The 16,585-nt window shown below is 40.7% G+C and overlaps 1 protein-coding gene across 1 annotated transcript in view; it reads right to left on the reverse strand.

Annotated features, from left to right (window-relative positions):
• Positions 1–16,236, reverse strand: part of STMN2 (stathmin 2) — a 41,369-nt gene extending 25,133 nt beyond the window's left edge. The window contains exon 1 of the mRNA XM_037381953.1: positions 15,944–16,236. Coding sequence (XP_037237850.1) covers positions 15,944–15,962 — 19 coding nt within the window. The 5' untranslated portion in view covers positions 15,963–16,236. The remainder of the gene's footprint in view (positions 1–15,943) is intronic.
• Between the last annotated feature and the right edge of the window lie 349 nt (positions 16,237–16,585).

A 16,585-nucleotide genomic window follows, 5' to 3' on the forward strand; every position in this document is an offset into this window, starting at 1 on the left:
AATTTTGCATCACCCTGACAATCCCTTTATGTAGGCTCAGCAAACTCTTCCCGGTCTTGCATGACCTGGCCATGCATCACCCACTGACATGATGTCATTTTATTCCATGGCGGCTGTATATTATAATGCCCAGAGAGAATGGCAGTTCTGTTACTGTTCCTTTTCACCTGGACACAGTAGATCCTTTCTGGATTTGTACTAATATTATTTCAATTAGGTTATGAAATCCCTCCCCCGTCTTTGGACTGAGATTACAGTCAAATTGTTCTAAGAGCCATACTAAGCTTCTTGAGAGAGCAAATTTTTTGCACAATTACCCACATGTTCTAAAAGCAAGCCATTAATACAGCATCAAGCAAAGGAATGGCCCAAGATGCTTTAGCAAAGCAGGCAGTTAAAAAAGAATGGGTAAAACCCCCAACTTTTTCTGTTTTCATGATTTAGGGAGCCTCAGCTGTTGTGGAGTACCTCAGTCAAGGGAACAGAGATGCATTGCTATGGTGCCAGTTCTCAGTGGCAGGCTGGTCCTTGCTATTCTTCTGGGATCAGATATACATGTGATTTTAATAGAACTGTAAGTCAGATATAAAATGTGTCTTCCTTTTATAACTCATGTGAGGGTTGTAACCACAACCCTCAGTAATACACAGCCTCTGCCACTCCAAAGTGCAGGTATCTTTGACATCTTCCAGTATTTAAAAAATTGTGCTTTGAACTGATCAAAATATTAGTCTTAATTTAAGACTCAGAAAACAATAAGAAAATTAAATTGCAAGGTGCATTTTTTTTGCTTTAGGCAAAGAAAATACTGAGGGCAGTCAGCTAAGTAAAAATTTTTGTTTATATTGTATGGGATAAATGCAATTATAATTTGCAATAGGGTTGGACTCTTGATCTTTACATTCCAGTAATTAAAGGTATTCCTTGCTTGCTGAGTCATTTCATTGAGTGCAGAACATATTGCAATTATTTTCACATCATAATTACCAGGAGAATCCATTTTACAGACAATATGCTACTGTGAGGGCCGTGGAAGGTACCCCTCAAACTAAGCATTTCATATCGACTAGAGACCCATTTTATAGTGTCTGAATAGCAAACGCATAGAAACAATCATTATTTGGTTTATATATATATGTATACATAAATGTGTATCTATATAAAGCTTTTTTCACAAACATTTACTGGTTGATTTTGAGCAATCCACGTATATTTGATGTACTTAACCCAAAGCCAAATATGTGTAACTGCATCTTTATACTACACAATCACTCTTAGTGGCTGCCATGACTACCGACTAAATGTCAAAATGCAAAAGACAATGAAAGGAGACAGTTTGAAAAATCCAAATTTCTTCTGGGTTTTGAATAGAATTTTAATGTTGTGGGACATTTTAGAAATAAGGATGTCTCATCAGTTTGAATAAAGGCATTAGTTTGCTTTCTATACACAGTTGCAAATGACATATGTAAGTAGATTACTTAAAAATGAAGGATTCCTACCCTTGCAATAATACAGACAATGGTATACACATTGTAATTGCGTTAATTAACAACAATATTTTAAATTTGAATGCCAGAACAAAATAAGCTCTTAGTAAATGACTTTTAAATTTCTGTATAATAAATCTGATATTAGAGTTTGCCTGTTGATGTAACTCGTATTTGTGGAGGATTTTGCTTTAAACCCATGGAGTTGTGATAATGGAACCTGTGTTGCAGATGCCCTGATACTCTGTTTTATACTTGGGTGCATTATACTGTATAGCTTAACTCCCTTTTTTTATAATGAAGGTTATAGAAATTTAAATGCTTTTATACAAATTTGAGAGTATATGTTAGAGCAAGGGGCTGCATTTATGTAATTAAAAGTTATTCCAAAGGACTGAATTTCTGGGTTTAGGGAAATTTTGTCCTTAATTTAAGAAAGTCTCCCTACGCAGGACGCCTGTCAAAGGGGTGTTTATCTTTGGAGAAATCCTTTGGTTCAAAAATAATGACTTTAGGTTTTGAAGGACTTTGAAAGCACTGCACAGAGTAAGCAAAGATGACAGCAACTCCCTGATCAACCATGTTGAAAGCGGATTCTGTAAAATTCATCTTTTCATTTGGCATTATCTCCTTGGAAAAGCATCTTTTGGCTAGTCCCCAAATCTAGAAACTGGGGCTACTTCTAGACATTTCAGTGTTCAACACGTTCACCATGAAAATCTATTTTCATAGCATTTAAAGACATAAGATAATTTTCTGTTAGTCTTCTACACAGTCCCAAAGAGAGTACAGATGCCCAAGTGAAAATTCAGATGATGTTTCAGTGTGATGCTATGTAAACTCCTGATTGTCAGTGCTGAAAGATGAAGCCTAAGCACCAAAACAAGAATGGATACTGGGCAGTGATTTTTTTAAAAAAGTAAATTTACAGAAATAAATTCAGCATAAGTAGGTTGGCTCTGAAAGTCTCACAAGGAAGAGTTTTTTTGCTATTTCTTCCATCTTTCTTTTAAAGGGGTCAGATGGGGAAAATGGAGAAAGGAAGCAGGCCAGAACCAGCAGCGTGTGCGAATCAACAGGAGGGGACATTGGGTTCACCAGTGGTTGAAAGTGTTAGCTGCTGTGGAGCTGCACCTGAGGTACTGCACCCAGTTTTGGGACCCACAATTTCAGAGGGACATGGAGGAACAGGTGAAGGTCTAGTGGAGAGCTACCAGGAAGGTGAGGGACCTGAAGCATGTGGCCTGTAAAGGGGTGGTGGAGGCAGCCAGGTTTGTTCAGTTTGGCAAAGAGGTGGCTAAGGGACAATATACTAGCTGCTCGCAACTATTTGGAGGAAAGATCCGTGAAATGACAGACCCAAACTCTTCCAGATAACAGAAGGAACAACAGCTACAAATTGTGGCTTGGGAAGTTGTGAGATCATCCATTCAGGAGCTGGCTAAACAAAGTGATGATGGTCCCTCCTCAAACAGGATAGGCTAGATAATTTCTAGACGTCCTTCCAACCAGTTTCTCCATAGTTCGATTCCCAAAGTGAGCTCAATTTTATGTGTGCCATTGCAGGAGGGAGGGCTTACTAGCAACTTAGAGCCCCAGCTGTACTCCTCTTCGTTATTCACATCTTTTAGTGTTTGCTGTCCTAACAAAAATCCATCCCATCTCACTGGACCTCTGCACCATGGCTATCATTCAGGATTTGTACATTAGCTGCAGACTTTTGGTGAGCTCATCCCCATCACATTACAGAACCAAATCCCTCAGGATCCCTTCCTGGCTCTTCCCCCAACCACTCATTCACTTGCTGCCCTCCATCCTACTTCTTCTCTTGCAAAAGAACCTCACGGTTTCCTTTTGCCACATTCCAAGAGCACCTCATTGGGCTGTCACTAGGAAGAAACTGCAGATGTTCAGCTCTTGGACTTCAGATGTGGCCATCACCATAGGCCATTTCTCCAGTCATCCTGCCTCTTTCTGAAATGCAGTCTTCCAAGTAACCTTTCAGATCTGGTAAAAATTCTCTCAGCATTTAAGCTTGCTTGGAAAGCAAGCAATAAACCATATAGAATAGACACAGGCAATACAAAAGATACATAAAAGCAAATAAAAAGGGTTGAAATTATTCTTTTACATTTTGGCTTTGCCTCATTGGGAAGATTTTGTATAGCTTGTGGAGTCTAAATGATCATTCCATTCTTGGAACCGTTGCAAACAAAATAGCAGCCTGGTCATCAGTGAGTATTAACTCAAGTAACACAACAAATCTGGTGTCTCTGCAAGTTTTGTTATTGAGCAAAACTGTAAAATCATATTGGAAATAGAGTATGTGGATATAAATGTGCCTATTTTAACCAGAAATTGGCACAATTGAAAACCTTTATATACGTCAAACTTAGGACCTAATCCAGACCATAAAATAAATCTGAGACATTTATTTAATGGGACATTATGGGAAAAAGCACATGCAAAGCATGTATGTTTCAATAAACTTCAGCTTGAGCACCCATTGAGCTGTGGCCATTTATCAGTGGTCCCCTAGAAGCCCATCTAGAAGATATGGCCCATGTCCTGCATCATTCAACTGTCATGAACTTCTCCTAACTCCCAGTAAAACTAATTACAATAGTTGGACGTTTTTGCCAGTCCTGATCTTGAGCTGATTAATACTGTTTTACTAGCAATCAGATCATTCACAGATGAAATACTAGCCTTGTTTTAAGTCAAACAAAAAGTCCTCTTTGACTTTGGTGCATTTAAGTTTTATCCAATAGATGCTTTCTGGGGGGCTTTCTAAGATGAAATTTTTGCATTATTCGTCACATATATGTTATTCTGTGGCTTTTAGATTTTTCTGCATGATCTTTCACTGAACCATCTATGCAGGCATTATTACTAATCACCTGATTCATATTTCTGCTATTGTATCCTGCCATGTCTTTATGCATATATTAAAACATTTGATTGCCTCCATTAAGAAAATAATGATACCACTCAGCAGCATATTGTTAAAATTTATCATAGTTAAGCACAGATTATAAATATTATTGAGTACTTTAATCAGAAGATGTGTAAAATGAATGAGAAAAGAAAAATAAAGAATGATGGCCTCTTCTTTGAAACCATGCTGATGGTGCAAAGAAATTAGTATATTATTCAGAATTTATTAAATTGGATGAAAGAGAACATTTGCTGATGGGATATTTTTGTTACAGTTGATGCTACGATAAAACTAGAACAGGAACCATTGTTCAGAGAAAGTGAACTCTGTTTTAAGTAGCTTTGCTCAGGTTTGCATGATAGAAATACATTGATTTTTGAAGATGTAGAATAAATGTCTATGTTATAACAATTTATGTGGACTTCCAGTAATGAGACTGCTCCCAATTAAATCTTTCATGGTCCACCTCTGTTCTTCATCTTTCTCTTCTCCTTCCTTCTTTTACATTGTTTTTCAATTTAGTGATTTTTACCCTGTTCTGAAATATTACTGAAGATTTCTAGAATTCATTTGTTCTGTCACTTTATTTACCTCTCTGTATCTATATATCTATCTGTTTCTCTGTTTTTCTGCAGTACTGGCCTTCACTTACACAGAAGAGGATCTTGATAAACCCAGAGACACCACTCTGTTACTAAATTAACCACATGAGGAGCTGATCCCTGCAGAGATGCTTCATTGATTTCTGTGGGGCTCTGCTGTGAGGGTGCTTGGCTCATTTAGAATAAAAAAGGTGCGTTGTGCACCAGCATATCTCAGCATCAACGGTCTGTCATTAAAGGCAAATCAGAACTTCTTCTGTGTTGTTCAGGCGGTTCTTTATAACAAACTTATCAAACTTCCAGGACTGGTGTGCCCATCCTATTTTTCATTATCTTCTAAAAGTAGCAGGAGCTGGAGTTACACAAATGTCAACTCATAACGGCTTGCTTTTTCTTTTTTGTTGTATAATCAAATTCTTTTTCCCGTATAAAAAAGCCTCTTTTCCTGCATAATCAAATTCTCCTTAATTAGTGTATCTGGCTTTTATATGACTTTTCAAAATAATAAAGGAAATGTTTCCTTCCTAAGCTGATCCTTCAGGAGATTTAAAAGGGGGAAAAATAGGTTAATCAGCTGTAAATCGACATGGGTCTACTACCATAGGTTTCCACTGGTTTAGGATCTAATTCTAGCCAGACTGGTGTTCCTGGCCTTTGCATATCTTAGCCACTTAAATGCCTGACCACACACCACAGTGAGCCATTGCTATTTCCACTTTTATTTCTTCCACTGCATTAGAAAATACGGGCGTCCTCCTTCCACTGAACATCACTTTGTTAAATTACAATGATCTGCCCTACAGTTTTCTTGGCTGGAGGGCTGCCTCTTGGTGAATTTTGGAGAAGCTTTTAGCAAAAATCATTTCACTGTTTCTGGGAAGTTGACTAGGGTGAACTAAATAAGCACTTACTCTATTTGTCTGAAAGGCTCTATCACTTTGTGCCAGGAAATCATTCCTCATTTGAAAAACCTGCCCAGGCCTGGCTGTAGAATAAGTATTTGAAGTATGTGATTTCAGGATTCAGCCATGGCTGGGAGAGACATGTCCAAGCTTTACAGCCAATTTCTCTGAAGACACTTTGTGCTGGACATGACTAATTCCCATGGGCTGAGAGCGATGCTTCAAGGACTGCTCCTCCTGTTTGCTGTGGACCAGAGGAATGGTGGAAACTGGAAAAAGAAGAGGAAACAACTATCCTGTGGGCTTAATTCCTCCTCTTCTGGCCCCACAGAAGTGTGAAGGATTATCAGAAGGGCTGCATGAAGGAACAATAGCTGAATTTGCCTGATAGAAGAAACTGCCGAGAGCAGATGATTTAAAAAACAAATAAATAATTAAAAAAAAAGAAGGTAAAGTCAGTCAGGAGATGAGGGGGTGGGATGATTGAAACTGGACCAGGAATGAGGGTGACACAATGACTGACTGGATAATGAGACTGGGTTGAGAAAATGAGGGGATGGGTACCAAGGAAACAGATTGGGGCTGGAAATCAGTAGGTGGTGGGGAAGAAGCAGATGGAAAACTCTGATTAGGATAGCAGATTGTTCACAAGAAAGTTCAGAGTCATCTGGAAAAGAAACCTTCCTGACTGCTAGCTCAGACTTTCCTTTAATATGTAAATGACACTAAAAGACTAGAAAAATATTAGAGTAGCAGTTCAGGGACAGACTAAGGTCCATCTGATATAATATTCTGTTTCCAGGGTACTTTTTCTTAATGTTTTATTTTAATCTAGAAAATCATATCTGTGTATCTACATAGAAATGTACTATATGTAAATTTGTAATCTTTGTGTTGTAGATAACTCCTATTTGCTTCTCTAAATGCCTTGAATTTTCTACCAGGGTTCAGTATTTATTCTCAATATTGCAATTTTTTACCCTTGACAGTGCCGTTCACATCCTTTTTGCAGAAATCAGGATGCCAGCAGAGCCAAGACCTCTGGAACAGCATTGCCAAGCTACGCAAACTGATAATTACAATTCTGCAGAACGCTTAAAAGTACTTCTGTCATGTTTAAACCTGCTTTTCAGGCCTCCCACCACTAAAAGGTAAAATTCTTTACACTGTTAATCTAATGCAGTATGATTCCCTAAGTAAGATATTTCCCTTAATGTTTCACTGCAAAAAATGTGAATGCACTTCAGAATGGAATAACTTGAATCCTCAATGCAGATTAAAATAAATATCTTACTATTATTTTTCTTAAGAAGTTATTATTTATATTTTACTGGGAAAATAATGTTTAGAGGTAGATCATAGTTTCCACAGCAGGAAGCTATTTGCTTTGAGAACAAGTGTTCTGTTGACAAAGATTAAACATTTCTGTTTTTAAACCACAGTGAGCATGAGCTTCTTTCCTATCTACAACCTATAGTATTGAAAGCTCCTTGACTGCAGTTTTGACAGCATCAAAAAATATCTAAAAATTTCAAAAATATATTAGCTTAGAAGTAGTCTTTTATATTACATATACATAAATTGAATAAATGCCAGTACCTAGAGACAAAGACTGTATATTCAAGTGACTATAAACATGAATGCTGAGTGACATCGGTTGCTCTTTCTTTTCACATGAATGATGTAAGAAACAAATATACCAAAACAGTTAAATTTGATATTTAGTAAAGACTAATAAAATGGGTTACAGAAGTGAATTTCTCTTCCAAAAAAAATCTTTGAAAAATTATACAGCTTGATTCATGCATTCATTTTGAATTAAAAGATTTCCTAGGAGCACATGTTTCTTACAGTTTCATTCAGGTAACTGAAGGATTGGCAGTACAAAAATACTAGTAACCCCAAAAATTTAATTTTTGCTGCACTTTTAGATACAAATGTAGGCAAAAAATTTTTTGCACGTTTAACCTGGCTGTGGTCTCTACAGTCTTTTGAAAAGGAAAAAATAATAATAACAGTAATAACATTACACACTTCAGGGAGCCTTGCCAATGAAATCACATCGGGAGATCATCCTAGTGGAAACCAGAGGATGAATTTGAACAGGTGTATATCAGAAATCTTAAGCCAAAAGGACAATTTATGTTTTCAATAACTTTAGAAAGGGTCAAAGACAGTATCAACATCAAAATTTATAGCTACCTAGACACTTACTGACTAATGAATATATTTAAATGTAAAAAAGCATCTAAGGGTACTTTAGCCAGCTTCAGATAAAGTATACTTTAGTTTAAGGTAAATTCTCAATTTGTAGACTTCTACACCAATAAGTAGTATAAAATATACACAGTTTGTTACTTTTTCTTTACCTAAAAGATTCCCTAAGGATTATGAGAACTGCCTGAAAAGCACGGAATGCTAATACAGCTTTAGAAGGTAAATTGCTCTGTTTCCTAATCTGATGAGCATGAATTTTTGCAGCTTCTCATATGTGAGAGCATTGCTACACATTTCCATGCAGTATGGAACACAACCTTGAACCACAACTCTGAGGTTAGTATGTGAGAGTACCCCCATCTTAATGTAGAGAAAGTCAGGTCATAAAATGATTAAGGGACAAATCCAATAAAGGAGCTATATACCTAAAATTATATTTAGAAAAAATCAGGCTTCTACATTCAAAATACAGATTTTGCAAATTCCCACATGGCTGCAGAGAGAGCATGAAAATCCATAAATACCACAAATTGTGCTCTTCAGATTGGTGGTGTGTTATAGGGTGCTACATTTTTGTACGAGCAAGGGTGCCTCAGACTTGATATGTTTAATCCTCTAACACTGGGAAGTGGGTGTTCTTCAAACCCAGACCCTGTCCTCTGAAGAAATCTGTGTAGCCCATTACCTGACAGCATGTGGCACACATAGATAGGACAGGGTCCTTCACAAATGCAGGAACAGCCACTGCTTTCTTTTAAAATGCAGGTGTGGGGAAACATTGCTGGCTGTCTTACTGCTGCCCTTTGGGACAGCTGTCTACAGTGACCCCCTTCGACAGGGAAATGCCAGAGCTGGGTTCTATCTCTTTCAGAAATGAGGGGATCCAAGCTGAAGGGTCTCAACTGCCACCCAAAGAAACTCAAGTTTTACTTTCTGCTCCCGAAACTGTTTCTATTTTGCTGTATCATGCAAAATCCAGTGATGATACCATACACCCAGGGTTTCCAGTTACTAGGAGGAGGTCATCCTTCCTCTTGTGTGCTCTCTTGTCCTCACTCCACCATGACGTTCTTCCTATAGGAGGGTGGAAAGAGGCCACAGCTTGGTGGCTCTGATGTTCTCTGCAGAGGCAGGACAAGCAGAGACAATCCAGCACCACACTCGGACGCTAACCACCAGCTGTTTGACTGAAGGCCAGGAGTGCACCCATTGGCACCTCTTTTTCCTCCCACCATGATGGAGAAGATCGAAGCAGGGCTTCTCTGCAGGCATGGATGAAGCGCCCAAGGGATAGTTGAAGTCCCACAATTCCCCCCTGCATTTCTCTCTGGGTCAGTGAGTGGTGAGTACATTTACTCTGGGTAGACCTCATCAATGTGCTGTTCAACCATAAGCCACAGGTGACTCAGAGCTTTACTGACTCTGTCCTCGGTCACCTCCCTAAACTAAAGACCTGCTTGGGCAAAACTGGTGGAAAAAACCCCACCAAACCCCAGCAATCCTGTTTTGTGATTGTGTGCATGAAGGATCACAGTTTCTCCACACAATAACTGCTACAACATTGATGGGTTTTGTGTATTAGAATGAGTGCATAAATTATAATTTATTTATGACCTTCCTGGATTAGACAGCTATACCTTCAAAAAAATAACATTTCTAAATGTATTCATCAAAGACTAAAGTTTTGTGTAGATGCTGTGCATCAGTTTAAAACTGCACATCTTGGCAGAAAGAGCTTAAATTCACTTCATTTGTTAAATTCTGTATTAGCAGACAGGAAAAAGAAAAACATAATAAATGCAAAAGAAAATGAAATAATTACAGAGCAGCTTTGTATGCTGGTATTGCTTAGATACACAATGTCTTGAATATTTTGTTCCCAGGAGCCAGCATTTCTACATTAGTCCATTTTCTTTTGACTGAGGATGCAGGTCTGTGCAGATTGAGGTCTCCAAAGCAGTTTTTTCTGGTTTTGAAAAGTGCTGAGCAACCAGAGCAACAGATACTGCCTGCACGGCAGTCATGGGTGCTCAGCACCTCGCAGGATTGAGGTATGTGTCCCAGGTAGAATTGCTGGCTGGTGTTCACAGGGGAACTCACATCTCCAAGTGGGATCAAGAGTAAGTATTTTTAAACTGAATGGAAACCAACAACTCAGACTGCATCCACATTATTCATAGCAGGAGGTGTGTAGCCTAGCAAGAACCGTGAATACCAGCTGTACCTCCAAATCAGCTACCAATGTCTGTGTCCCCATGGGCTAAGGATCAGCTGATAGTGTTGAGGCTAGTGGCTGAACTCGGCTGGCTCCAATGAAGCAAGACTCATTTGCAAAGTTGACCCATCTACCATCCATTTTATGGATACTGCTGAAGAAGACACGTTCTCTACTAGCCACCTAATGACAGCAACACTTTTTGTTTATAAAGGTGACTTGCATGGAGAACTAACATTGGATTTTTGAAGGTAGTTACTGAGAATTAGGCAAGCACTGCTGGTTCACGATGTAACATTTGCTCCTTCTTAAAGCACTGGGCAGTACTAGTGAGGGTGCCAGGAAAAGGGCTTTGAAGCCTCACAAGTTGAAAGGTAAAGGTACTCAACATATATACAGCCTGGGGGGAGCACACTCTGTGAGGAGACTTGTTGGAGGACATCACTTCCAGCTACGTTGTTGCCCACTGGTCACAGGGCTAGGAGCCACCCTCAGTCCCTTACGTTTGAACAGTGGCTTTCTTGCCACTTTTAGTGGCAAGCTTTTAGTGAGTTAATTTTCCAACTATGTCAATCATTTGAAGTGACACCATTTTAGGGTGCCTACTTGAAGACACCTAGGGCTTGATATTTTTCAGGAGTGCAGAACCTCTCTTGTTCCTTTTGACTATGCACTAATAAGGTAGTTAAATTAGACCTACATGAAAATGCTGCACAGGTGAAGCATTGCCCAGACCTACCTGTTGTGGGAACCCTCTGATGTCTGTGTTTCAGACTATACAGTAATGTCTACTTGTCACAGAAGGCTTTTAGGAGAATTAATTAGTTAATTTTGTATAGTCTTTGAAGGCTAAAATGCTATCTAAATATACTGCTGGATATGAGTGTCCATCTCTCTTCTGTAATGAGTTTTTTAAAAAATTAATGCTATTAATTTGAAAATGGAGAATTCTTTTCTAAAGAAATGAATATAAATGTCTCCTGAGAAAAAAATATAACCATGAGGTTACATTACACATGTATTTATAGTAAAAAATAGCTGCGCAAAATGTGATCTAGAGAAATGTACTACTGTAGTATAAATACAAAAGAAATTTTTAAAAAATCCAGGCTTCATTAATTAATTGAAGGAAATTAAAATTGACAAAATCAATATGAATGAATTACTGGAATACATTATTAAACAGGGAAGCCTTTAGTATAAATAGACCTTGTATTGGGACAAAGAGATGATGGAGGTGGGTGTGAGAGAACATTTTGGAAGTGTTCAAGCTGCTGAAGTTTGTTTTTATTTCCTCAGCATATTATGGGATCTCTTCCACAAGATGATGGAATAGATGACGCTCCATCCTCCCGCCTGTACACTTCACAGGATAAGTAAGGAACTGCTATGAGGCAATATAAATTCTTAGCCATAGGGACTGTTTTAAAAATTATTACCGCCTCATTTCTCAATAGCAGGAAGAGTACTCTACTCTAAAACCAGGAAAAGAATGTGAAAAGGTGCTAGTCTTTATTTCTCCAGTGAACTGTACTTGCCAGCGACTTTATATTAGCTTAGTAATCAAAATTGTCAGAAAAATAAACTAATTGGAATGTTAGATCTTGACAAAATTTGGAACAACGGTGTCTCAGTCAAATCACATTTCTGCTAACATTATAAGACAATAAACTTTTCTGAATGTCTGCATTCATTCTCATCTTAAAGTAATTTCCTATTTGTCTATTCAGATACATAATCTTCTGACAGTTGAAAACAATTCAGTACTGGCTTGTGTTCATTTATTTATAAAAGTGAAATAATTGTATTTATTTATAAAAGGGAAATGTTAAAACCTTCTGCTAAAAACTGCATAGTATGGAAAGGAGCATGTTCAGACCAAGTTCAGCCTGGTACTTAGCCATATGTTGTTTAACCTGAAGCTTGTTGCTGCCATTGATGTCCAGATGACTACTCATGTGCAGTTGTTGAAGATCAATCAAGTGTTTAAGTGCACTGGCAGATCAGAGGCAGATTGCTTACCCCTTTGCAGTAAAAAAGTCTAGTTAGTAAAATAATTGAACCAGTTAAACTCAACAATCATACACTTACTTATGACTTCATGTGTATGTTTACATACCAGATAAGCCAGTAATGTAGTACTCTGTTAATAGACAGGTTTAGCAGTGACATAACATCCATCAAGCTAAGTATGGAGGTCTGAGCTTGTAACTAATATGCAAATGACAAAGCAGAACAACTCTGAAGTACTTTCACAACAGTTTAATCAGTCTTACTGAGATATGCAAAGAAGGCAGCATGGGGCTGCCTGAATTCCCCATACCCTCATAATCGCAGCCATTTATCAGCTCACAGAAGTCATGACTATCTCAAAAGGAGTCTGAATTAAAATCCTTTTAACACATTATTAACACATATCCCATGTATTTCTGTTAAACAGCTTCCTATAAAATAAGAGCTGTAATTGGGACTTAGACTTTCTGTATGATAATTGTCTGAAGATGTTTTCATAATAAATATTATTTAAATTAAAAGTTTATCCAACCAGGTCCATGGCCTATCAGGTCTGTAGTGACCCCACCTGCAAAAGCTGCTGATTTATGTAACATACATCCTGTATGGCAGGGGGCATTAAGATATGAAGGAGTCCATCCAGACAATCCAGATTTCATTTGGAAGATGGCATCAAGGGGAGGGTGCGATTTAAAAGCCTCCAGAATTTCTGTACAGTCATGTCATATGAAATTTTAAAATAAGATGCACAAATATAGATAATAGGGGGGTGTGTGTGTGTGTGCCTGGTACACATCATTCATATGCTATGTAAACTAAATAGAAAGAACTTCATGAACATCCAGAGTGTCCTGAGCTCCAGAAGTTCTTGTAGCTGTTGAAATTCCTGTGTAAACCAAAGGAGCTTTCCTTGAAAACCTTTTATTTAACAAAGCCTAGGAGAAAATGAGGCTTAATTTTGCCTTCTATGGCAGAATATACACACAGATTTAGCAAGGTATTTAGCATCTGCCTAACCTGAGTTATGTGAAGAACACTGTCCAAAGCCAGTAGGACTATTCACATGCTCAAACTCAAAGACACCTGCTAAGTGCCTTGCTGGACCAGGGCCAGAAACATAACAGTGGGCCAGCTTAAGCTGATTAGAAATGTTCTGTTGGCTTCAGTGGCAGCAGGATCCGGCTTTTATTGCCACTTTGCAAAATACGGTGCTCAACAGGGGAAAAAAATCAGGCACTGTGGTCCTTTCAGTGGTCTATTGGGTTAAGCTTGAGTACAAAACAAATGCAGCTTAGCACTAACTGGAAATGTGTGTGACTGAGAACGCATCTGTTTTTCCGTATGAAATTAAAATTTGTTGCCTTGAAGAAACTCTTGAAATAAAGTGGCTTATTCTAATAGGCTGTGTAGATCCCAATTTTCTCTACAAATAAATATAACAAGGAAGAATAAAGTCGAAAGAAATGGTGAAAAGGATCCTCAGCCTCTGTGAGTTTAAGGAGGGAAGACACTTTTAATAATATATTTTCCATTTTTTAATTGAATGCCATTGTAACTAGTATTTTTAGAACCCCCAGCCAGGTAGTTACATTGCTTTTTATGGTTCGTGTATGTAGCTTGTTAATCAGGTATTAATAGGCAAACTGGTGTGACACAGCCAGTTTGTCTCTGGGCAAACCTAACGATTCCAGGCATCTCTCTGGCTGCAGAAACCTTTATATTTATGTGCTGCGAGATCATTAACTGTAGGCCGATGAGCCCTTTACTTCCCTAGTGACAGAATTCCTACCAGAGCCTTCTGCAGCGATAAGTCTCCGACTGACTACAAATTATCAATACTGATTACCAGATTGCTGCAGTGGGGAGGGGACGGCGTGCTCGGCACTGCAGGGCTGGCCAGGCTCCCACAACCCTTGTCTCCCTCCTCTATTTGCGTCTACAGCTGCCTCATGCCTCCTTCCCAGGGGTGCCATGGCCAGGTTAAAACGCTTGCAATCCATGCCGATTATTCCTCAGGAGTGGAACATCAGCATTCATGGAAATAAATGTATAAAGCAGCAGCAGTTACAGCCAGTGCCGGGAGAATTTGGTGTAACTTTGTGTAACGTGATTAGGAGCGGTAACAGAGTCCGCACGGAATGGGAATCAGAATGGGATTTGCTTCTGGGGGGCGCGTAATAATTGTGTCGGAGCTCTCCATCCTTATTTTGTGGGATTTGTGTGTGCGTGACTTTAATGGTGAATGATTGTGTAAACTAGAATTTGAATGCATCAAGCATAGAACCTGCCTCACTCTCGCCCCCCCCCCCCAAAAAAAAAAAAAAGAAAGAAAATTAAAAAAAAAGAAAAATCAAGGAGCAATATGGTCTGGATGCTTTCAGCAGCCTGACACCACGGCTGTTCTCCTTCTCTCCCTCCCACACCCTTCCAGTGCGATTTTCCGCTCCCCCACCCACCCCGCCAGCCTCCCTCGAACAAAGGGGCCGGGGCCGGGCTGCTGCCGCCCGTCGCGCCGGCCGCCGGCGCCAGGACAAGGGACCCGCGGGCGCGGGGCTCCCCGGGGCCGCGGCTGCGGCGGGTACCGCGCAGCGCCCCCGCCCCGCCCCGCCCCGCCCCGCCCGGCCGCTCCCCGGGGCCCAGGGGGGGGCGGCGAGCCGCGGCGGCGGGGCGTAGGGTGCGGCTGCTGCCCGGGGAAGCGGGGTGGGGGGGCCGCGGGGGGTGGGAGGATGCTTGGCTTGATCTGAAAAACGCACGGTAACAGCAGCCCTGCAAGCTGCCCCCGGGGAGCGAAAACCAGTGGGAACTGGTGGAAAACACCAGCTATGCGCGGTGCGGTGACCTACTTCAGCCGCCCCCCCGGCGGACTGCAGGTGCGGGCAGCGGGCAAGCGGCGGCTCCTTGCGGCCCCCCCGCAGCCCCTTGCGCCGGCTGGGCGCGGCCGGCCCGCAGTGCGCGCCGCCGCAGGTGCCCGCCCCGCCGCAGCCCCCTCGCCGGCACCGCGGCCCCGGTGCCGGCCTGACCCCCCCGGTGCCGGGTCTCCCTAGGTGGTGCCTCCCCGTCTCCCTCGCCTCTTCTCCCCCCTCACCCCCCCGCGGGTCGCGGCTCGTTTCAGAAGCAGCGGGGAGCGCTGGCCCCGGCCAACGGGGGCTACGGGAGCGGCAGGAGGCGTGTGATAGCAGGGGTAACTTTCCAAAATTCGTATCCTTTTTTTTTTTTTTTCTTTTTTCTTTTTTCTTTTCTTCTCCCTTTTAAATGCCGCAATCTATATATTCATATTTAAAATAATGAAAGCCGTTTCAAAATTAGGCTGTGCTTATGTGCCGACAACCCCCACGCCCACCCCCCCCCCCAGCAAATAATTAATCTGATCTCGGGACGTTAAAAAAGCCCCGGGATCCCGCACCCCCTCCCTTTTTTTCTAATCCAAGAAATTAAAAATATGTTTAGCGTTGTCTTGATTTTTTTCCAAAATTCAGGCACACTGAGAAGATCACCCAGTGTAGGCAGCGGTCCTAGGAAATAGTGGCCTTGGTAGTGGCTGAAGAAAAAGAGATGCGGTTTCTTACCCATTGCTGTTTTAGCCATGGTGGGATGTGCAGGCTCTCAGAGGCGGTGAAGGCAAAGGGGTCCAGCTACAGCAGTGGAGAGAGGGAGAGAAGACTGAATAAGGCACTGAGTCAGCAGAGTGGGGCTGTGCGAGAGAAGGAGCAAGAGGCAGGAGCCCATGAATAATTATCGCTCCTCTACCCAAGCAGATTGGCTCTAGAGGTCCCCTGACATGACTCCTGCAGAGCCAGAATCTCCGGGCATTAAATATTGATCCACCAATGGTGCTGGAGTACAAAGTGCCAGAATGCAGTTTGAAATGGAAATCAGTCCTTGAATACCTTTCCCCCCTTGGTCTGGCTTTAATAGTACATTCCATGTCAAATGTTTTATGTCTTACATGAAAAAAGCCTATTGGTGTTGAAGGCTCTGCTGTTGCTACCTGTAAAACATGCACAGATTCATTTTAACACATTTTATCCCAAAGATATGACCAAAAAAAAAAAACAAAGGACACACCCACCTCCCAATGCAGGGGATTTTCTGTACCATTTCAGTAAACCAGCTGCTCATATTATTTTTACCTCAGCATCCCAATTCCTACAAAGGTATACAGATACCACATACAATTGTTTTCTACTCAATGTTTCTGCATTTCAGTG

The sequence above is a fragment of the Falco rusticolus genome, chromosome 3 (assembly GCF_015220075.1).
Source record: "Falco rusticolus isolate bFalRus1 chromosome 3, bFalRus1.pri, whole genome shotgun sequence".
Lineage (NCBI taxonomy): Eukaryota > Metazoa > Chordata > Aves > Falconiformes > Falconidae > Falco > Falco rusticolus.